Source organism: Pelodiscus sinensis, chromosome 1 (assembly GCF_052426305.1).
Source record: "Pelodiscus sinensis isolate ZL-2025 chromosome 1, ASM5242630v1, whole genome shotgun sequence".
Classification (NCBI taxonomy): Eukaryota; Metazoa; Chordata; order Testudines; family Trionychidae; genus Pelodiscus; species Pelodiscus sinensis.
The window spans coordinates 134,891,670-134,915,246 of NC_143052.1; the positions used below are offsets into that span (position 1 = coordinate 134,891,670).

Below are 23,577 nucleotides of genomic sequence, written 5' to 3' on the forward strand. Positions count from 1 at the left end.
TTTGTCGGCTCAGCGCGGCAGCCATGTAAATTTAAATGAAGCCACGATCATTTAAATCGCGGCTTCATTTGACTTTGCCAAACAAACAAATCTACATGGCTCCGTCGATGGAACCATGTAGTTTAGACGTACCCACAGAGTATATATACATATGGTTGGGTGGGCATGTAGTTATATTTGTGCTTTCTGCAAATGCACTAGGTATCATTGGTATCATTCTTCTCTCACTGATACCAAAGTAAATGAGGAATAACTCCACTGAAGTCCACAGATATACACTGGTGTAAAACAGGTAAGTAAGAAGAAAATATATGTGGGGCATGTGAAACATGCCCTTGGGAGTTAATAAAACCTTTTCTGTGAATACATATTAAAAAATTATTTGCAGTGTGTTTTACCGATCAAGTTTCTAGCAAGAAATGTATTAGTAAATATAAATTAATATTCAGAGGGCACTCTGGCCAGGTCAGGGGTCTATCTTGTGGTGGCAGTCTCTGGTTGCCACTCCACCTATCGGTCACAGTGTAAGGGATAGAGGATCCCACTTGCTCTATCAGCTTCTGAGCCAGGGCCATGCAAGGGCTGACCATTCTGGAGTGCCTCAAGTCAGCCTCCCTGGGTCATTTCCTCCTTCCCTTTTTCCTACAGTAGGCTGCTGTTTATTTCAGTAAGCGCTACCCAGTATATTATCTACCCATCCCCAGCTCAATCTGGATCTTCTGATAGTGGCCAATGCTGGGTGCCCCAGAGGGAATGAACAGGTAATCAAGGGCTCCATCTCCTGTCACCCATTCCCAACTTCTGGCAAACAGTGGCTCAAGACACCATCCCTGCCCATTCTGGCTAACAGTCATTGATGGACCTATCCTCCATTAATTTATCTAGTTATTTTGTGTAACTGTCTGTATACACAACAATAGTTTTTTTTAAGAACGATTTTACATCAGTTCTGAGGTCTATGCCCCCACATCATTTAGAACCTAACTTCCCAGAGCTGAATCATTAGTCACTATTTGGGTACTACAGGCTTCTTAATCTCCTAAGTTTCTGTCATCAGGAATAGAAACTGAAAGGGAAAAAAGCATACTAGTAAAAGAAGACAGATTTATGGCTTTAGTTAGGGAGAACCATGGTTTCTGGCTGTGAGAGAGGTAAGGGTGCAACATTAGTTTATGTGTGTACCTGTTTGCAATATATGCCTATATGTGTGGCTATATCAATACGGTATACATGTGCATTTGTGTGTCTTCATGGCTACATACATTTATGTGTGCACATATGTATGTGCATCTGTATGAATGTGGTGGATTTATGTATATGAGATATGTATAGTTGGTAGATAAATCCAGACTGTTTATCACTCTGCACATGTTTATACATATATGGTATTTTTAGATACTATCTTTTCAGTAAAAAAAAATGAAATTACTGACAATGATTTTCTTACATCAGTAATAAATAAGTACTTCTTACAAAGACAAAGAGTAAGAAAATACAGCAGAGCTGAAGAAGTCTTAGTTAAAAGGTATAGTATATATAAATACTGGTTTTATGAAAAGTTAAAGCAACAATTTTTTAAAAAATTAGCACATCCCATTGTGCCCATCTTTCCTCAGACAGTTCCGATTCTTTTGTGTGTCTGTGCATATGTGTTCATGTCCATCTGTATGGGCTTAGAAAACTTGCACCAGTGTAACTAAATATCTATATTGGTATAAAATCTCCACTCCTATGTCATTTCATGGGCGTATCTTATGGGCCTGACCCAAAGTCCATTGAAGTCAAGGGACGTCTTTTTGCTGATTTCAATTGTAGCCTATAGGGCCAGCCTGCTGACTTGCTTTATTCTGCCTTTATTTTTGGCTTATTCTGTCTTTATTTGTTGGTATGCTTGTTTGGGTTATTATATTTGGCTTGTATTTTGTATTAGATTGCTTTATTATGTTTAACTGTAATGCAAGGAAACTACAGGTTTGAATCCTGTATGGTTAGTGTAACATAGTAGGGATTCTGTCCACTCTTGTGGCCCTGGATCTACTCTGGTTTTGCATTCACTGGTTGCTTTGTTGTGCTGTGTGCTGTCACCCCTACTGCCCTGTGCTGGTCTGCATAGGCTTTGTGTGTGTCTGTGTGTGCAGTGGCCAATGGGGGATGGGTCCCTAAGGGGAAGTACATAAGCAATGGCCCAGCTGGCTTGACAGCTGGGCTAGGTGGAGGAATCTGAACAAAGCAAGAGGTGGGGCTGTCTGCGGGCTGAGTGACCAGTTGCTGGGAGTCTGAGTTAGTCTCGTCTGGGCAGGGCCGGCCCACAACATTTTGGCACTTGAAGTGGGGAGCTCAAATAACGCCCTTATGGCCCCTTGCTTGGGCCAAAACTTTGCAAGGTCTCAATTCTGCCTTTTTCCTGTTCTACTCCTCTCATGAGACTGCTCTGCTACCTACATACGCACCTGCAGGAGACACAATTTTCTACACTCTGGGTCCTAGTGACACACCCCACATTCTGGCACCTGAGGCGGCCGCCTCAATTCGCCTCATGGTAAGGCCAGCCCTGCAACTGGGGGAAGATAAGAGCAGACTGAGAGCAGGAAAGGGGGGTTCAGGGCCCGTGAGCCCTTCCCCACAAGAGGAATAAGGCTTTCTGCTCTCTGTCTATGCTATCGCTCCTGGGCTTTGCTGTGTCCCGGAGGACCAATAAAACTTTCTACTCTACTGGCTGGGTGAGAGTCACATCTGGCTGCGGATGGGGGTGCAGGGTTGGGGGCTCCTGACATGGCTGTCACAGTTAGCTTAAGCAAGTTGGCATAAGCATTGTTAAGTAAGCTATGTTCAGCATAGATACATGGCCTAACAGTCACCCTTTCAGATTTTGGGGGAATTTGACGTGTTTACCTATGCAAGTCAGAACTTGAAGGTGATCAGGGAACACTACAAGAACATGGAAGTAAAAACTTTAAACCAGTTTGGACAAGAAGTGGAAGGTCTGAAAATGAGCTAATTGGCATTGATATGCTAGTCAATAGAACAAGTGCACTCTGATAAGAGGTGAGGAAATTAGATTTTGAAATGGAAGGCTGGATGTTAGCATGACTATCAGAACAGTGCTCAGGGCCTATGAGAGGGCAAACAAGCATGTGGAGGGAGCCTTTTCTTCATCTTGCCTTTGGAGTCTCTTAGCCATCTATGGTTAACTTGGCTACTCAGCGTTTGACCCATCAGCTTTATTATTCACTAGCAGTCTTGGCACTGAGGGACCTGGACCATTGGATTCATTTGGCAAGCCAGAAGCAAGGCTGGTCCTTTGCCTCTTACCATCAGGTCCCCAAAGGAGGGGTGTAAGTATGCTAATCTCAGAGTTTCCTAAAGGAACCCCCTATAGAGCACTAGTCCTTTTTGGTTCTGGCTTGGAGCTTATTCACTTATTTTAATAAAAGTTTCTCTGGATATGTTTTGTCCGGAGCCTGAGAGTTCTTGCCGTATGTCCTAAGGGTCCTTACAAGGCACTGAAGTCTCTATATTTAATTCTGTGTCATTTGATTCCAGAACAAGACTCATTATCTTTTGGACAAAGTGATTGGCGAGCCTTTATAATAATATTAATCTCTGAAAAGCAGGCAACACAATGGGCTTTGGATCAGGGCCTAGCCAAGTAGATGCTTGTATATGGCTGAGCATGTAAAGAGTCATGAAAGAGACATGAAAACAGTGGACAGAAAAGTGCTATTGAAGGAATTTTAAAGACCTGAGGTTTTTTTTATTAAATATTAACTCCTGATATTTAGGGGTAAATTAACATTTAAAAAGTGCCCTCCATTTTTTAAATGTTTGTTCTCAGTGCTCCTGTGCTGTGTTTCTTCAGTTTTGTTTTTTGTTTCTCAGTACAAGTAACAAGAAATAGTTATTTTCTAATAGCCTAAATATATCTCCTGAAAATGCAATATAGCAACATTAAATAAAGCATATAATGTCAGGCAGCCCAAATGCCCAGTCATAGGAGGTCTTCTGTCAGACCAAGGGCCCCAGAACTGGCCTCTCTTTCAATTGTGCTTCATCAGTGTAACCATAGCTAGAAATCTGCTACCCACTTAGATGAGGATCACAGTCCATGGCAGTCAGAGCTTATCATTAATTACATAATTTTCAGATGTGTCTTAGAAAGACTCTGTTCTCTGGAGATTAAAGTAAAGATAACAACAGGCACCTCCTTGGACACCAAAGCCAAAATTCTCAAAGGTACGTAAGCACCTGACATCCACTGATTTCCATCGGTGTTAGATGCTTGAACACCTTTGAAGATCTGGGCCTAATTACATCTTGGATTATAAAGAGGATTTAGATGCTTCTCTAGAGGTTTAACATGCAGGGTTAATGAGATCACTGCAAACAAGATTCAGAAAGATTTCTTCTTCCCTAAGGAATATAAGAGATGTCATGCCAGAATTACATTCTGTTCAGTAGCATTGAACATGGGTCATCTGTTAGGACCAGGTTAGGAGACTCATGCAATTGATTTCTGTGACCACAAAAAGGCAGAGTTCCAGGATCTTTTTCCTGTCTTATTCTGCGTTTCTGTGAGAGAGAAAATTTTCCAAATATATTTTCTAATAGGTCACTTAACACTTCTATATCCCCAAACCTGAACTGTTCCATAGAGGGTTCTGGAAAGAGGGATGGAAGATTCCAGATAGTCTCTCTCATTCACTTGTATTCTAAATCTTCTCTCTCTCTCTCTCTCTCTTTTTTTCTTGGTGTCCCTCTATTTATGTGTCTGTGGACCTGAGTCTCTCGTTTTGGCATCTGGAATTGGCTGTGTAGAACAGGGCCACTGAAAGTGCCATTAATGGACATTACGTTTTTACAGTGACTGACTCATATTTAAGGTGGAAGATACAGCCAAAGGAGTTTAAGGATGTTTATGATCCGAGTGCACTTCCTAAGGTTACTTATCTGCTCTATGAAATCAGATGGGTGAAGAGCACCAAGATATGGAGAAACTGGTACCGAAACACCTACACCCAGCATGCTGAAGTCAACTTCCTGGAAAATGCCTTCAAGGAAAGATCTCTGAATCCTTTGACTCACTGCTCTGTCACCTGGTTCCTGTCCTGGAGTCCTTGTTGGAAATGCTCCCAATCTGTGGTAGAGTTTCGGAAGGCATATCCCAAAGTGAACCTAGAAATATATGTAGCGCGGCTCTTTCGGCATGAAGAAGAATGCAACCGTCAAGGCCTTCGTGACCTGGTGATGAACGGAGTCACCATAAGAGTCATGAACCTCTCAGGTAACCAACCATTCCTTTGGGTGGAAAGAGAGCTGGAAGAATAAACAGGTTTGAAGGACAGGGCTGTGGGACATTTCATTTCTATGTTCTTGATTTTAGCAGGACTTTGGTGTATAATGGAGAAAAGTCATTTTCATTACAGACCCTGCATTGAACACTTTTGTCCCCTTTGTTAGTCAGAGCTGCGAGGCCAAGGACTGGCTGCAACATGCAAATAGAACATTGTTCCCTGTTATTTGTGGTCTCATAGGGAAAGATTAAATCACACTGGCGAGGAGGGCATGAGAGGCACAGCTACACACTCACCAGGGCCCATCCTCTTCCTAGGATAAATTGCAAATTTCATTTTCTAGTGCCATCAAGAGACTTTCATTAATATCAATCTTTAATTCAGTGCCAAACTGGAGCTTTTCTTTGATAAAAAGATTCTCTCTCTTAACACACCAGTTCAATAAACTCAGCAAAATAGAGAGACCAAAAAACATCTTTTTTTTTTCAATAGTCTGACAAAGTACATTCAACTGCATAACCCCCCGGTGCACCTGTCCAGTATTTTAGAATAAGAAAATTGAATACAAGTACCTGGTTTGTTAGCCACATGCTATGTAATATGGTAGCATTCTGTTCCGTAAAGAGATGTGATGTTTCTAATACCGTATCATGTTTTTCTAAACCAATGATTTTCAAACTTTTTTTCTCATGGTCCAACTGAAGAAAATTGTTGATGTCTGTGACCCAAGATAATTATATCTTTTGACTAGAGTGTGGGCTCCAGGCTGGGGCTAGGAATGAGGGGGGTTGGGTGCAGGAGGGGCTCAGGGCTGGGGCCAGGAATGAGGGAGTTTGGGTGCAGGAGGGGCTCAGGGCTAGGGTAGAGGTTTGGGGCACTGGGCTGAGCATGGGCTTACCTACAGCGACTCACAGTTAGCAGAGCAGCAGGGATTCTAAGACTGGCTTCCCACCTGTCCTGGCACCTCAGACCACGCTGTGCCTTGGAAGCAGCCAATAGCAGGTCTGAGTCCTAGGCAGAGAGGTGCAAGCAGCTCTGTGCACTGCTCTCACACACAGGTACCTCCACCCAGGCTCCCATTGGCCGGGAATCAGTCAATGGGAATACTGAGCCAGTGCTCAGGGGGAGGTCAGTGCGTGAAGCTCTGTGGCCCCCACTTAGGAACTGAACCTGCTTCTGGCCACTTCTGGGATAGTGAGGTCCGTGGTTCCAGGACAGGGAGGAAGCCTGCCTGAGCAAGCCCCACTAGTTACCTGGTCACCCTACAGCAAAGCAACCCGGTGCCTGGCATTCCACAACCCAGTACTGGGTTGCGACTGTACTTTGAAACCCCCTGTTGTAAACAAAAGTTCACTGTTGCAATGTATATTATTTTGTCTCTGATATTTACATGGCAAGGATTTGTGAGCCTATTAAAACTTCCTCAGTAAATAAAAAGGAAAAAAGAATGCTCTGTTTTCATGGCAGTTACATAGCAATTTAATCTTTCTCGAACCATATTGACCTCTCACAGAGCAGTGAATTGCGTGGCCTCTTGACCTGTCTTTTAATTTGTGTGACTGGATAATTCTGTTTCCTCAGCTTACAACTATTGTTGGAGAACATTTGTCAGCCATCAACAGGGAGATGATTACTGGCCGTGGCACCTCACCCCATGGATAATGTTCTTTTCTTTTGAACTCCAGTTGATCCTTCAGGTTAGTAGATCTTTGGAAGGAAAAGACTCAATCCAAAGTCATGTACAGATGAGGTATCCAGAGGACACCATCATGCTAGTTCATGCATCTCTGCTGAAGCCCTTGAAATCTTTCCTAATTCTGAATGGCCATTTTCATGGCTGAGCTACAGCAGCCAGTGACTGAAGAATTCATAAGGTCAGGCCTGTATGCAGGAATTTCTGTGATCCAAGGGTGTGAATGCACCCCCGATATCCCCCAAGTAAGCATGGAAATCAGCTCTAGCCTTTCCCTGGCTGGCCAAAGCAAGGGGAAGGGAGGCACAGACCGTGCACTGCTCCTGCCTTCCCCTGGCTGGCCAGAGCATGCTCACTTGGAGAACCATGGGGACAGGGTGCTTTGGTACCTTTCACACCTCCCCTGTGTCCGGACCTGATAAGGCTATTAACTTTCCATGGACCTCTCCTGAATTCTCCTTGGATCTGAGTGACATGGTTCCATGGCAGTGCTGTAGCTCGTGGGCAGGGCCTGAGAAGTTTATTGTTCTTTTGGGCAGGCTGCATCTGCATTACATTTGAAATGCTCATGAGCCGGACACACATTTATGAAAGTGTTGCAGGTGTTTGCAGATCTTACCCATACGTGAATGATTCTAACGTCATTATGTTTAGTTGTTAACCTCCAAGTGTTTTTTAAATTAATATTTCATCTTTCCCACCTTTCCCACCAGGGATTTCGAGACAGCTTACAGATCTGCCCAGCAAGAAGCAACCAGATTCCGAGTTGTAGTCTTATTCAACCAGAGTATGGTCACCTAATGCCTCGGCAAAGGGTTAACACAGAAGCCATTCATGTGACATCACCACACTACTGGCATGAATCAGCAGCCAATCATCAGCACTCACTAGCATTTGGGCCTGGACTATCTATCAGTCACCTACAACAGCCAGCATTTAGGTCTAGACTACCAGTTAGTCATTATCAGCCACTAATGTGTGGGCCTGGACCCATTGTCAGTCACCTGCAACAGCGAATGTTTATTCCTGGACCAGCAGTCAGTCACCAGCAGCCACTAATGATTGGGCCAGGACCATTGACCAGACCTGTCTTTAGGCCAGCACTACCAGCCAATCAGCGACAGTAACAGGATTCAAGCCTAGACCATTAGCCAATCAACAGCAACAACAAAATAACAGGCTCTAGAATGGAACCCTTTGGATATTCATAGAAAAATAAATCTCTGGGAGTCACAAACCTGTGCACCCACTTTGAATTACACAAGACTATAGGACTATAACATGGTTTGAAAGAGAACTAAATAAATTCATGGAGGTTAAGTCCATAAATGGCTATTAGCCAGGATGGGTAAGGAATGGTGTCCCCAGTCTCTGTTTGTCAGTGGGTGGAGATGGATGGCAGGAGCGAGATCGCTTGATCATTGCCTGTTTGATTCACTCCCCCTGGGGCATCTGGCATTGGCCATTGTCGGTAGACAGGATACTGGGCTGGATGGACCTTTGGTCTGACCCAGTACGGCCCATTCTTATGTTCTTATGTTCTTAAGAGGGTGAGGATGTAAACTAGGGAAAACACTTTTTAACATTCTTTAGCCAACACATTTATTATGAATAATCTAAACATTTGCTCCTATGAACAGTTTTGTGAGGAAATAATTTGTGATAAATATTGATACTCCAAGGCCTGGAAGACTCTTTACTCTTCCAAGCTTATTATTTAGTATGATTTTTCTGTTGGGGAGGAGGTTTTTAGATTTTGTTTTCCATTGTATTTGCAAAATTACCTTATCAATAAAATAAATCAAACATTTACTTTAGTGAGCTGCCGCTCTTATTGTTTAATTTTGCTGCTTTTTTAAAGAGTGTGCATTTTTCTTAGCCATCATAATGACTGTGGCAGCACTAAACCACTAATGACCTACTGTGAGACAAAAGTGTCACCTCAGCAATATTGAAACTATCCAATAAATAGAGGCCCAGCACCTGGATTTTTTTTTAAAAAACGCACTGATTAATTATTATTACTAGCATTACCCGTCCCATTGTGACTGTAAACGTACACTCAAGTTTGGAGTTGATCTGGTTTGGAGTTGCTGCTGGGCTCCTTCACTGGTGCTCCTTTCTCTTGCACCCTCACCGTTGGCTGCAGTTCCATTCTCAGGCAGCCCTCATGGTGACGCTCAGCCCTGTCTCAGGCTGCACCTGCTGAAGGGCTCAAGCCTTTTTGCTTCTGTGGGGTTGAAGCCCTGTTCCCGGGCAGCCCCACTGCGGAGATGAAGCCCTTTCACCGCCGTGGGGTTCAGCTCCATTCCCTGGCACCCACACCTCCCCCCGTGGGGCCCAGCCCCATTCCTGGGTGGCCTCTGCCATGGGCTGAAGCCCTTTTGCCACCGTGGGGCTTGAGCCCTCCAGGAGGGCTGCCTGGGAACTGGGTAGAGCTCTGTGGGGCGGGGCCACCCAGAAATGGAGCTGAGCCCCATGGCAGAAAACACGGCTTCAGCCCAATAGTTTTCTCACTCATTCTGGCATTTTCTAGAAACTTCTTGAGTCTTCCAGAGCAGTCTCAAATGTTCCCTGTGACAGACGGCGTGACGGATGCCTCTCCTTTTATAATAGTTTAAATGGTTTTGTAGAAGCCATTTTATGGTTAGCTAGAAGCCATCTTGTATATCAGAAACCATTTCAGCTTTTCTCTCAAGCACGTAGACCAGAGTGAACTTTCTGTCACCCCGTGAGAAGAGGCCTACAGGATGGGCTATTGGTATGTGTTAATTGGGCTGGTTGGGACAGGAGATGTACTCCCTCGAACCTGTCCGCCATCTTGTTGCTAAGGCTCGTGGAATGAGGAGTAACGGTAGTTCGGACTAGGAAGCCTAGTCCGAACTACCTAGTTCATGCCACGTGTAGCCGCGCGGCACGGGGTTCGAACGAGCAGGGATTTAAAAATGGCGGTGCCCAATTTATGCAAATGAAGCCCGGGAAATTCAAATCCCGGGCTTCATTTGCAAGTGCGGTATGCCTACATTACCCCGCTAATTCGAACTAGGAGGGTAGTGTAGACATACCCCTTGTGAGGGCTTGGGATTTGGAGTGACGGACGGCCATTGGTGTAAGGGGCGCTACGGAATTCAATTTTGTGGAGCGGCTAACATTTTGTTTGTCTGTGTCTGTCTTTGTCTATTAGGCCTGTCTTATGTGTCACAGTTCCAAAAGTGCACACCGGTGTCTCTAGTGAGGCAGCCATGTGCTGGACCCTCTGTGTTCAGACGCTAAAAGCTGGTGTGGTGCCATTACTCTCTCTCGGCACACGGAACTGTGGGGAAGCTTTGTTGTCTCTCTCTGTTATTTGTGGGCATAGTACTGACCTCTGAGGCTAACCCCAGGCCATAGTACCCCATTCCGCCAGGCTGTCTCCAGGCGCCAGGACGTGATGTTCTGCCGGGCTGGGACGGGTGCCGGAATCCCCTGTGATCCAGGTGGACCTTGAGTCCAGTGCCTCGCAACAAAAGGGGGGGGACCAGTGCGAGCAGGTGGATATCTCTTAATTCGGTGACTCGCAGAAGGTGTAAGCAGGCGGACTTTTAGTTCAGTGCCTTACAGAATCTGTTTAAGCGCGCGCAGAAAATGGGGGTAGGTCAGTCTACAGGAATTCCAGTGCCTTTATGATAAGAGCCTTCTGGTATAGGATCCTAATGAAATCTGATATTAAGTGCCGGATGTCTTAGGGCAGCGCCACTTAATAGAAACACCCATGAGAATTGGACAATAAAGAAAGATGCATCTAAATGTGGAAACTGTCGGAAAAATGTGAAAAAGGAGAAAAAAAATTGTGAAAAAAAAATGTGTGAGAAAAATGAGTATGAATGTAATGAGTGAAGAATGAATGCCTCTGCATAGGTCTGAGACTTGAGCTGATCTCAGCTGCACCAGGGCTCTCCCATGAGGGAGCTCTGAACGCAAGGGGGGGCGGGGTCAGCTGAACCTCAAGACTCAGCGGATATGTGAGGGAGTGACGACTCCCCTTATTTCATGAGCTGCTAAGGTCTGACAGTCTAGACCCGGCAGACTCTTTCTTTGGAGTGTGTAAAGTTAGTTTAAGTGGGGGTTAGTCTAAACACCCCCCACTCTGCCGAAAGGCACCCCTGTGTACTACATGTATGTGCATAATGGTCCAAGGACCTGTAAGCATTTAACAAATTGAAAAAGAGGAAAAATTAAAGCCCTGAGGGATGAAAGTAAAGCTCAGAAAAGCAAAAATCCGCCCTGCAGTAAGATAGGTAACTTAAAAGTTGCTGCAGCACCTCTGTGCCAAAATAACACATAAGAAGTGGGAAAAAAAAGAAAAAAGATTTCTCAGTTGGCACACCCATATCAACCAAGCTTGGGGGGAAAATTTGGCACAACATCACCCCTCTATCCCTCTTTATAACGCATACACAGATAGAGAGGAAACATGAAAAATAACTAAAAGGAATTAGCTCTTCCCTTTGAAAACACGGGCTCCTGTAACAAACTTGCCCGATCCAAAGCAAAACACAAAGTTTAAAATAAGTTTAACAGTTTAAGGAAAGTGTTCCTCCAAATCCTAAGGGGGAGGGAAAAAAACAACAACCCTGCTTTAAGAAATGACTCCTTGTTTCTTGCAGCCTCTTTTAATCATCTTAGCAATGAAACAGTCAAGTTAAACATTTGGCTACAGACACTTTGTTAAATCTATTAAAGAGAAAATAAGGAATTCTACTGAAACTTAATTGGTTAACCGCATAAAAGAATAGAATCTATACATTGTAAATTTGTAAAACCTGCACCCTAAGGGTTAAATGTATCTTCCAAGGAACCTAATTATTGTTTAAAAAAATCCAATCCCAGAAACTTCACAGTGTTTCTGTTCAAGGCTGAGCTGATAGCACTTTTGGCTTGCTTTCAGATCCAAGGTTGTGTGTGTCTGCAAACTGCCTGTCTGTTCTGGAAGGGGGGGAGCACTGTCCCCCATAAGTAAGTCTGTAACATTGCATGTGATTCTTTTCAGGAAAGGAAAAACTTTTGCTTGCTGGAATAGTAACTAGCAAGCACCTTGTTCTAAGAAAGTTTATGTAGCAGTAAAAAAAAAAAGCCTGGTCTGCAGTACAAGAGGGAAACTGAGGCATGCCACCTTTAACTTAATAATTAAACAATGAAGTAATTTACTCAAACCCTCCGAAGCTAGTTGGGTAACAGCAGGCTGATCAAAAAGTAGCAAAAATCTGTAAAGAAAAAGTGTTCTAAAATATAATGCACCACCCCAATGTGGGTAGAAATGTTTTCTTTGTCTTTCAGATCATCAAGAAGCACTAATATCATCTGAAAATTAACTGAAGAAAAAAAACCCATGGTTCTGTGTCATGACATAATAAGTTTGTGTTCTGTGTTCTGTCCAGATTTGTCTTGTGTGTGTCTTAATTTTGATATATGTATTTTTAACATTGTTGTGTGTACAATATTGTTGTTTGAATGAAAGAATAATTTAAGTCCCTTGAATAATCTTAACTTCGTGCTTTACACAGATGGCTTTTTTGCTTTTATAATTCTAGTAGAGTTTTAGTAGCAGGCTATGCAGTTTGTACTGTCTAGAATGTAGTGAAATCTGCTCCTCTACCTGCTGTTTTTCCCTTCTCTCCTATGATCACCAGCTCCTTTGCCGTCTCTGTCAGAACTGGCCCTCCTGCAAGACCAAGCCCCAGAATTGGAAAAGAAGGAGTGGAGACTGGCAGGGTGCACCTTGCACCCAGACCACTTGTGGTGCAGCTCTGATGGCCACACTGTTGCCCCCGTGGTCTTGCTACCTCACCTTGCCTCGTGCTCCCTGGATTATCGCACGTTGGCAAAGGGGGGGATGGTAGCAATCCTTAAAACAAAATTGGTTTGCTCCCAAATTCTCCCAAGCAGCCAAAGATTACTGTCTGGCTTGCCCTGTCTGCCAAGCCCACAACGTGGGTAAACCTGTAAAGACAGTTCTGGCAACCAGACCTCCGCCTTTGGGACCATTTCTGAATTTACAAATGGACTTTATTCAATTGCTTAAATGTCAATCTTTTGAATAATGTGCTGGTTATTGTTTGCTTGTTTTTGAGATGAGTAGAAGCTTATTCCTGCAGGAAAGCTGATGCCATCACAGTGGCAAAGAAACTTCTAAATCATTACATCCCATCATGGGGAATACACCTTGTGATCTCCAGTGATAAAGGTACCCACTTTATTGGGCAAATTGTTAAAAAAAAACTGGAAAAGTACTACTCTACCAGACAAGCACTGCACTGTGCACGACACCTGGAGAGTGCAGAAGCAGTAGAAAGATGAAACAGGATTTTAAAGAACAAACTTGCTAAAATATGTGAGAACTCTGGCTTAACATAGATAGTAGCACTCCCGATTGCCCTAATGAGCATGAGAGCCACTCCTAATCAGAAAATTGGACTCAGTCCACATGAGATTGCATGTGGCCGACCTCTGAGACTGTTAAGCAGCCCAGACATTAACCTGGCTGATGCCACACTCGTTAAAGGAAGCATAGTCAAGTATTGTCAGGAACTTATGAGGTGTGTACAGTCCTGTCATTCACAGGTTAAGGACGCCTTCCAGGAGTCCCGACTGAGCCGTGCCATAAACTACAACCAGGAGACTGGGTTTGCGTGAAAGTTCACAAGCGAAAGACTGCCCTGGAACCCAGGTGGAAGGGTCCCTACCAAGTCCTTCTAACCACCCATACTGCTGTAAAGTGTGAAGGATTGCCCACCTGGATTCACGCATCCCACTGCAAACCCGTTCCGGCCCCTACAGAATTTGGCCCCAACAAGGAGCACCGCAGACCTGGTACTGGAGACCCAGGTCCAGAAGCAGACGGGGATCACCGCAGACCTGGTACCAGAAACCCAGGTCCAGAAGTAGACAAGGATCAGCACAGGCTTGGGGCCGGCAATCCAAGCCCTGAAGCAGACGATCCTGAAAGACCGAGGCCAAGGTACCAATTGCGGCCCAGAAGGACCTGCCAGCGATAGGTGAAGCAATCTACGAAGTCCTGAAGAACAGCCAGCATGAGGCTGGACAAACAATTCATGTTAAGCTTATGCTTAATCTTGTTTTTAATACCTAGCAGTTATAACCTATATAGTTCAAATGTGTTTATGCTTTTAATGAACCGAGTTTCCCAAGAATTTAATTCTACAGGTTGCTGGATATGTGCTCACAGTCCTGTACATTCAGAAGGAGGCATCCCAATGATTCCAGTCCCACTAAACAACACTCAAATGAATGGCACACTGTTTAGTGAACTAAGCCAAATGATACTTGGCAGGATAAAGGGTTTACTAACCCAGGGTATATCCGCCTAGCCTTGACCCCAATTGGAAAGTACTGCTGGACATGTAATGGTTCAGGAGCCAGGGTGAGAAAAAGCCAAAACTGAATGGCCCTAGACTATGTCCTAGCTAGTAAGGGCGAGGTTTGTGCCTTAGTGGGAAGAGAATGCTGTGTGTATATTTCTGACACCAGCAAAGAAGTAAAGGAAGATGTCTCAGAGATTGAAAGAACTGTGGAATGCCTAAGGCAGGGGGAAGACTGGACCCTCTGGAATTGGTTGGGAGGCTGGTTTGGACATGTGGGAACTTGGATTTTGCAAGGTATAGTTTTAGTATTAGCTATATTCTTTTGTGCCTATTTTTGTTTCTTGCTAATCAAATGCTGTATTTCTTGTATTCTGGAAAACACAAGACAGACCCTTACCAAAGGGAATGTGGAACTCATGATGTTAAAATAGGACGAGCAGAGAAAGGAACAAGAAATGTACATAAATACTTTAATTTATAAAGTATAAAATGGTTTCAAGGTTAGCCTTTAAAAGGCTAAAAGGGGGGAGTTGTAAAAGCTATTTTATGGTTAGCTAGAAGCCATCTTGTATATCAGAAACCATTTCAGCTTTTCTCTCAAGCACGTAGACCAGAGTGAACTTTCTGTCACCCCGTGAGAAGAGGCCTACAGGATGGGCTATTGGTATGTGTTAATTGGGCTGGTTGGGACAGGAGATGTACTCCCTCGTACCTGTCCGCCATCTTGTTGCTAAGGCTTTGTTTTTCCAAATTTAATTGAGGATTTCTGTAATTGGATGCCCTGACGTCAGACTGTTTGGTTAAGAGTATAAAGATACTAGGATTGATTGTATTAAGCAGCTTTACTGGGCCAGACTTTGCTGGGACCACGTTTGGCTCACTTTGCTTTACTGATCAATAAAGCAATCAGTTGTTACCTGCCTAAACAGAGAGGAGCGTATTTTTGCTTCGACAGTTTGTAGTTATTATTTGTATAGCACTAACATTGTGCAAGGTGCATGCATGTGTGGAGCTACTGGGCCAATTCCTTCTCTCTGCATCTGACCCAAAGCTCACTGACCTCAGTGGAAGCTGGCTGCTACACCAATGTCAAACAATTGAAATCTGTGGATTTAAACCAGGGAAATCAAAATAAGGATTTGGCACAAAGTCCCTATTCTGATGAGCTTCCTGATTAGATACCGTCTATGGCAGTTCTCAACCTTTTTTTCATGGCCCACTTGAAAACAGATGATGGTCTCAGTAGACCATTTAATGATCTCTCCACTTCCCACCACCAGGCAGGCCAGGGTGCAACTTCACCTCTTCCCTCGGAACTACCTCCCCTGAGCGATGCAGCTGGGAATCAGGGGAGTGGAGCGGGCTGGAGTCAGATCATTCTGCTTTCTGCCCCATCTCTGGTTAGAGCAGGGGTGAGACTGACCCCTGCCCTGCTGCCCTGGTCCTGGCCCCATAGTTCTTGCCCCCGTGGCCAGCAGTGAAAGTAACTTAAAATGTCTTCCAGAGATTATCCTATCGCAACCCAGCTCCCTGCCAGTTCTTTAAGTATCTCCTTGCTGGCTTTTGCCACAGCTCAGCCAGCTCTTGCTGGAGCTACACAGCATGGCGCACCCACTTACTGTCACCTCTGCCTATGGCCTTGCAACCATCAAGTGAAGTCCCCTATGGGGCCCATCCGCCCCTGTGGGGGACTGTGTGGAGCACTAGAATTGCTGGGAAGAGCTCTCCCATTAGCTAACTATTGTAAAGTGCTTTGGATAAAAGGCACTATATTTTAAAGAATATAGATAATACTTAACTTTTTTGGTTTCTACAAATGAAAGCACCCAACTCATATTTTAATATCAGGAGGGGTCTCTCCCCACCACAGCAGCCACAGAGCTGAGGCTGGGAAGAAGGCCTGTCTCTCCCCAGCAGATGCAGCTCTGCAACTTGAAGGAAAGTCTCCTCTTTCACTGGCTGCTGCAGCCGGGCACATCCCAAATTCCCCAAACCACACAAGTCAGAGTCAGCTGGCATGGGCCAGCTGTCGGTGCCTAATTGCAGAATAGACAGACCCTGGGAAACAGCCTACAAAATCTTGCTCTCAAATACAGAAGGATAGAGTGAATTCCTCTGATATTTTTCAATACCACGAGTCCAGGTTGGTCTTGATGTGAGTGCATGGAACTCCTACTGAGCTCAAAAGGAGTATGTATTTATGCCAGGGCTGAACAGGAACCATTTTTCATTCATTCATAACATGTCATGATATACAATGGTTTAATGAAAGGGGAGACCACCTAAAGCTCCCACTTTGTGAACCATAGACAAGAGATCAGCAAATTCAGCAGAAAAAGACCTGGAGATTACAGTGGATGAGAAGCTGGATATGAGTCAACAGTGTTCCCTTGTAGCCAAGAAGACTAATGGTGTATTGGGGTGGAGTAGGAGGAACATTACCAGCAGATCTAGAGAAGTGATTATTCCCCTTTATTCAAAACTGGTGAGGCCACATCTAGAGTATTGCATCTAGTTCTAGGCCCTCCACTACAGAAGGGATGTGGAGAGGGTCCAGTGGAGGGCAACAAAAATGATTTGGGGGCTGGAGCACATGCCCTATGAGGAGAGACTGAGGGATTTGGGCTTATTTAGTCTGCAGAAGAGAAGAGTGAGGGGGGATTTGATAGCAGCCTTCAACTTCCTGAAGGGAGGTTCCAAAGAGGATGGAAAGAGGCTGTTCTCAGTGGTGACAGATGACAGAATAAGGAGCAATGGGCTCAAGTTGCAGCGGGGGAGGTCTGGGTTGGATATTAGGAAACACTATTTCCCTAAGAGGGTGGTGAAGCACTGGAATAGGTTCCCTAGGGAGGGGCTGGAATCTCCATCTCTAGAGGTTTTTAAGTCCCAGCTTGACAAAGCCCTGGCTGGAGTTGGAGTAGGAGTTCCATGCACTCACATCAAGACCAACCTGGACTCGTGGTATTGAAAAATATTAGAGGAATTCACTCTATCCTTCTGTATTTGAGAGCAAGATTTTGTAGGCTGTTTCCCAGGGTCTGTCTATTCTGCAATTAGACAGTTGGATTTAGTTGGAGTTGGTCCTGCCTTGGGCAGTGGGCTGGACTCAATGACCTCCTGAGGTCTCTTTCAGCTCTGTGATTCTCAATTCTATGAAATTCATCTCTGTTAAACCACCCATGAATCATTTCATAATCTGCTTGCCTTCCATGCTGTTAAGTAGTGTTTTGATCAGGGAAAAAGCTTCTAGCTAATATGATAATTACCTGTAATTGTGTGTCTTTCTCTTTAAATGCTAAATACTACATGCCATGTCATCCCTTCTAATTTTAGCCATGGAGAGGGTGTAGCAAGGAGAAAACACAGCTCAGACACAGGCCTGATAGATCTCAAGGGGAGTAGGAACAGGCCCTATTATCACTTTCTCCCCGCCTTTCAGTTTCCTTCCTACATAAATTAGGGCTGATCCCAATGCAGTACTGAGAGCCCTCAACTGCGTTGATTTCAGTAGCACTAAGGATGCTCCTACTGAACCTTTCAGGAGGCACCCAGTACATACCAAGGGCAAACTCTGCTCACCTTGGGTATGTCTACACTACAAAGTTAGTTCGAACTAACGGACGTTAGTTCGAACTAACTTTCATAGGCGCTACACTAGCGCTCCCAGTTCGAATTTAAATCGAACTAACGGAGCGCTTAGTTCGAACTAGGTAATCCTCAGTCCACGAGGATTAAGCCTAGTTCGAACTTGCTAGTTCGAATTAAGGGGTGTGTAGCTCCTTAATTCGAACTAGTGGGAGGCTAGCCCTCCCCAGCTTTCCCTGGTGGCCACTCTGGGCACCACCAGGGAAACTCGTCTGCCCCCCTCCCGGCCCCGGACCTCTTAAAGGGGCACGGGCTGGCTACAGTGCCCGTGCCAGGTGCAAGCCTGCCAGCACCTAGCTAGCAGACCCTGCACCTGGCACGGCTCGAGCCACCCACCCGATGCCCTCCAGCTCTCCCCCTCTTCCCGAGACCAGGCTGGCGGCTCCCGGGAGCTTGCCCAGGACCGCAAGAGGTGGGCATCCGCCTGGGCTAGTGCAGACATCGTGGACCTCGTCCACGACCTCCGTACTAGGCACAGGAAGGTGGCCGGCTAGGGCAGGAGAGCTGCCAGCCTGGCCACCCAGGAGCAGGTGTGCATGAAAATCAAGGGGATCCAATGAGACCCCCGACCCTGAGCCCTGAGCTTACAATGGCCGTCCTGGGTCAGACCAAAGGTCCATCTAGCCCAGTAGCCTGTCTGCCAACAGCGGCCAACCCTAGGGACCCTGGAGGGGATGGACCGAAGACAGTGACCAAGCCATTTGTCTCGTGACATCCCTCTCCAGCCTGCCACAAACCTTGGGCAGGGACACCACTCCTACCCCCTGGCTAATACCACTCCATGGATCCAACCTCCATGACTTGATCTCACTTCTCTTTAAACTTTGTTCTAGTTGTAACCTTCACAGCCTCCTGCAGCAAGGAGTTCCACAGGTTGACTCTTTGCTTTGTGAAGAACAACTTTCTGTTATTAGTTTGAAGCCTGCTACCCATTCCTTTCCTTTGGTGTCCTCTAGTCCTTCTTTATGGGAACTAATGAAGAACTTTTCTGTATGCACCCTCTCCACCCAATTCCTGCTTTTAGAGACCTCTATCCTGTCCCCCCTCCGTCTCCTCTTTTCTAAGCTGAACAGTCCCAGTCTCTTTAGCTTCTCTTCATATGGCACCTGTTCCCAACCCCTGATCATTGTAGTTGCCCTCCCCTCTCCCAGCCTCTCAGTTCTGGGCCCCCCACTACAAAAAGGATGAGGACGCATTGGAGAGGGTCCAGCGGAGGGCAACCAAAATGATTAGGGGTCTGGAGCATATGACCTACGAGGAGAGGCTGAGGGACTTGGGTCTGTTTAGTCTGCAGAAGCGAAGAGTGAGGGGGGACTTGATAGCAGCCTTCAACTTCCTGAAGGGAGGTTCCAAAGAGGATGGAGAGAGGCTGTTCTCAGTAGTGACAGATGGCAGAACAAGGAGCAATGGTCTCAAGTTGTGGTGGGAGAGGTCCAGATTGGATATTAGGAAAAACTATTTTACTAGGAGGGTAGTGAAGCATTGGAATGGGTTACCTAGGGAAGTAGTGGAGTCTCCATCCCTAGAGGTGTTTAAGTCTCGGCTTGACAAAGCCCTGGCCGGGTTGATTTAGATGGGATTGGTCCTGCCTAGAGCGGAGGGCTGGACTTGACGACCTTCTGAGGTCTCTTCCAGTTCTATGATTCTAGGATAAGGGGATGGTTGGATGAAATAACATGATCTTGGTAACTAATTTACCATTCATTATAGGGAACTTTCTGGGTGTCTGGCTGGTGAGTCTTACCCACATGCTCAGGGTTTAGCTGATCGCCATATTTGGGGTCAGGAAGGAATTTTCCTCCAGGGCAGATTGGCAGAGGCCCTGGAGGTTTTTCGCCTTCCTCTGTAGCATTGGGCACAGATCACAGCTGAAGGACTCTCTGCATGTTGGGGCCTTCAAAGTATTTGAAGGCTTCAATATCTGAGACATAGGTGAGAGGATTATTCTAAGAGGGGTGGGCGAGATTCTGTGGCCTGCACTGTGCAGGGGGTCAGACTAGATGATCATAATGGTCCCTTCTGACCTTAAAGTCTATGAGTCTATGAGTCTCTTCCCCTCTCCCACCTCCTTTTCCCAGTCTCCCCCAGTTTTGTTCAATAAAGACAGATTCTATTTTTGAACACAATTGTCCTTTATTTTGTACATCAGGAAGGGGGGCTAGGGAAGGGTAAGTGGAAGGAGGTGAGGGAGGAATGGGGTACGAGCCCCCTATGGGGAGGACTGGGCTGGCTCTGCGGGCTTCTGGGGGTGGAACCTCTCCTGCAGCCCCCCAATTGCTCCCTCTCCCCGGATGGCAGCCTGCGGCAAGTGCAGCCGGGCTGATGGCCGAGTGCTATGATGTGCCCAGTGTGGGCACTCAGGGCACTCCAAGCCAGGACTGCTTTGCAAGCGGGGCACCCCTGAGAACTGTCTGTCCGGGGTGGGGGTCGGGTCCCTTTAAGCGCAGCCCTCGGCTAGCCTGAGGCAGCATCTCCACGCTCTAAGTCCTCCTCTGATGCCCTGCCGGCACTGCTTCCGGCCATCCTTAACCCCGGTTCAGGGTCCACTCTGTGTGGACATGCTAGTTCGAATTAGCAAAACGCTATTTCGAACTAGTTTTTTAGTCTAGATCCGTTAGTTCGAATTAGCTTAGTTCGAATTAACTAATTCGAACTAAGTTAGTTCCAATTAACGTTGTAGTGTAGACGTACCCCTTCTGTTCCATTCCTTCTCCCACAGTCACCTCCCCCCTCCACACACAAGGAGGCTTGAACCTGATTGAGAGGGAAACTAGTGAAATCTCTGTGGAGGCCACTGGAGGATTAACCCCCAGGTTACATATTGCTTAGGCTGTGTTTGTGTACCAAGATTGTCAGTGCAGGGCCCTGTGCATGGCACTGTTTGCACAAGTGCTTGGCATGGTTCCTCTGCAGAGGTCCTCCCTGTGGCTGAGTGTGTTCCTACCTTGGGTTAGCTAACTTAGCTTAAAATAGCAGTGAGGATGCAGCAACCTGAGTTTTAGCTCAGTTTAGCAGGTCATGTGAAAACCTACAAGGGAGCTTGGGGTTGATTAGAGCTGCTAATGCCAGTTAAAGCTAGAGTTGCTGGCTCATGAATGCTATTTTGACCCAAGTTAGCTAACCTGAGTTAGCTGTGAAGAACAAAGCAAAGAATTTATTTATTTTCTCCAAAATTACCTTATTGTGTTTGGGTGTGTCTACACTACAGGGTTTTGTCGACAAAAGTGGACTTTTGTCGACAAAACTACACCTGCATCCATACTGCCGCTGAGTTCTGTCGACATAACGTCGACAGAACTCAGCAGTTTTGTCGACAGCTGTACACCTCATTCTACGAGGAATAACACCTTTTGTTGACAGAATTCTGTTGACAGAAGGAGTTATTGCATCCACACTGTCCTTTGCGTCTACACTGTCATATCGACAAAGCGGCTTGCTTTGTCCACAAAACTGGCTGTAGTCTAGACGTTCTTTGTCAACAGTATCTGTCAACAAAACTTCTGTCGACAAAAGCCTGTAGTCCAGACGTACCCTTTGAGTGCTCATTTCGCATCTCTATCGTCCAAGTGCCCCACTGTTGTTTAGCCAGCTTCATGCTTCTGATGTACTTAAAAAACAATTTGCTATTGCTTTTTGAGTTTTTAGCTAGCTGTTCTTCAAACTCCTTTTTGGCTTTTCTTCTTATATTTTTACACTTAATTGGACAGAATTTATGTCCCTTTCTATTTTCCTCACTAGGATTTAACTTCCACTTTTTAAAAGATGCCTTTTTATCTCTCACTGCTTCTTTTACTTGGTTGTTAAGCCATGGTAGCACTTTTTTGGTTTTCTTACTGTGTTTTTTAATTTGGGATATACAGTTAAGTTGGGCCTTTAATATGGTGTATTTGAAAAGTCTCTTTGCAGCTTGCACGGATTTTACTTTAGTCACTGTACCTTTTAATTTCTGATTAGCTAACCTCCTCATTTTTTTGTAGTTCCCCTTTCTGAAATTCAATGCCATAGTGTTGGGGTGCTGAGGTGTTTTTCCCATCACATGGATTTTAAATTTTATTACATTATGGTCACTATTTCCAAGCAGTCGAGTTATGGACCTCTTGAACCAGATCCTGCACTCCACTTAGGACTAAATCAAGAATTGCCTCTCCCCTTGTGGGTTCCAAAACCATCTGTTCCAAGAAGCAGTCATTTGAGGTGTCAAGAAACTTTATCCCTGCATCCTGTTCTGAGGTGAGGTGTATCCAGTCCATATGGGATTAGTAGAAATCCCCCGCTGAGTTTTTTAGTTTTATAGCCTTGCTAATCTCCTTGAGTTTTTCATAGTCACTATCACTATCCTTGTCAGGTGGTTGATAATATATCCCTAAGGCTATATTCCTATTGTTAGAGCATGGAATTACTATCCATAGAGATAATATGGAACATTTTGGTTCATTTACTTCATTTGATTCTACATTTTCTTTCACGTATAGTGCTACTACCCCAGCAGCATGACCTATTCTATCCTTCCAATATATTTTGAACCTAGGTATGACTGTGTCCCATTGATTGTCCTCATTGCACCAAGTTTCTGTGATGCCTGTTATATCAATATCCTCCTTTAAAATGAGGAACTCTAGTTCACCCATCTTATTATTTAGGCTTCTAGCATTTGTCAGTATTTGGCTGTCTGCCATTTCCTGATGTGTTAGATTCTTTTTCATTTGACTGTTTCTCTTCTTATCTGACCCATATTTTATCATCTTCCATCCTCTTCTGACTAAAACATAGAGAATCTCTATTAATAGATTCGTCCCTAAGAGATGTCTCTGTCTGATCCATTTCCCCCTCCGCACCCATTGGCTTTCCTCCAGCCCTTAGTTTAAAAACTGCTCTATGACCTTTTAAATGTTAAGTGCCATCAGTCTGGTTCCATTTTGGTTCAGGTGGAGCCCATGCTTCCTATATAAGCTCCCCCTTTCCCAAAAGTTTCCCTAGTTCCTAATAAATCTAAACCCCTCCTCCCTATACCATTGTCTCATCCACACATTGAGACTCTGCAATTCTGTCTACCTACCTGGCCCTGCGTATGGATCTGGAAGTATTTCAGAGAATGCTACCATAGAGGTCCTGGATTTCAATCTTTTTCCTAGCAGCCTAAATTTGGCCTCTGGGACATCTCTCCTACCCTTCCCTATGTCATTAGTACCTACATGTATCGCAACCACTGGTTCCTCCCCAGCACTACACATAAGTCTATCTAGATGTCTTGAGAGATCCTCAACCTTTGCACCAGGCAGGCAAGTCACCATACAGTTCTCCTGGTCATTGCAAACCCAGCTGTCTATATTTCTAATAATCAAATCCGCCATTACTAATACCTGCCTTTTCCTAGTGTCTGGCGTTCCCTCTCCCGGAGAGGTATCCTCAGTGCGAGAGGATACCACAACATCCTCTGGAAGGAAGGTCCCAACTATGGGATCATTTCCCTCTGCTCCAGCTCAATGTTCCCCTTTCCTGAGCCTTTCACCCTCTTCAACAGCACAGAGCCAGAAATAGGTTACTCTACTCTGAGGGCTTAATTCTGCCACCTTCTTTGCAATAAGTA

The 23,577-nt window shown here is 45.2% G+C and overlaps 1 protein-coding gene across 1 annotated transcript; it reads left to right on the forward strand.

The window, feature by feature from the left end:
- Positions 1-92: 92 nt before the first annotated feature.
- Positions 93-9,864, forward strand: LOC102452472 (C->U-editing enzyme APOBEC-1-like). The gene is made up of 4 exons (XM_075901924.2): positions 93-1,151; positions 4,862-5,281; positions 6,873-6,988; positions 7,698-9,864. Exons 1-4 carry the CDS (start codon positions 1,130-1,132, stop codon positions 8,109-8,111), a joined length of 972 nt encoding a protein of 323 aa, XP_075758039.2. The 5' UTR covers positions 93-1,129; the 3' UTR covers positions 8,112-9,864.
- Positions 9,865-23,577: the final 13,713 nt, after the last annotated feature.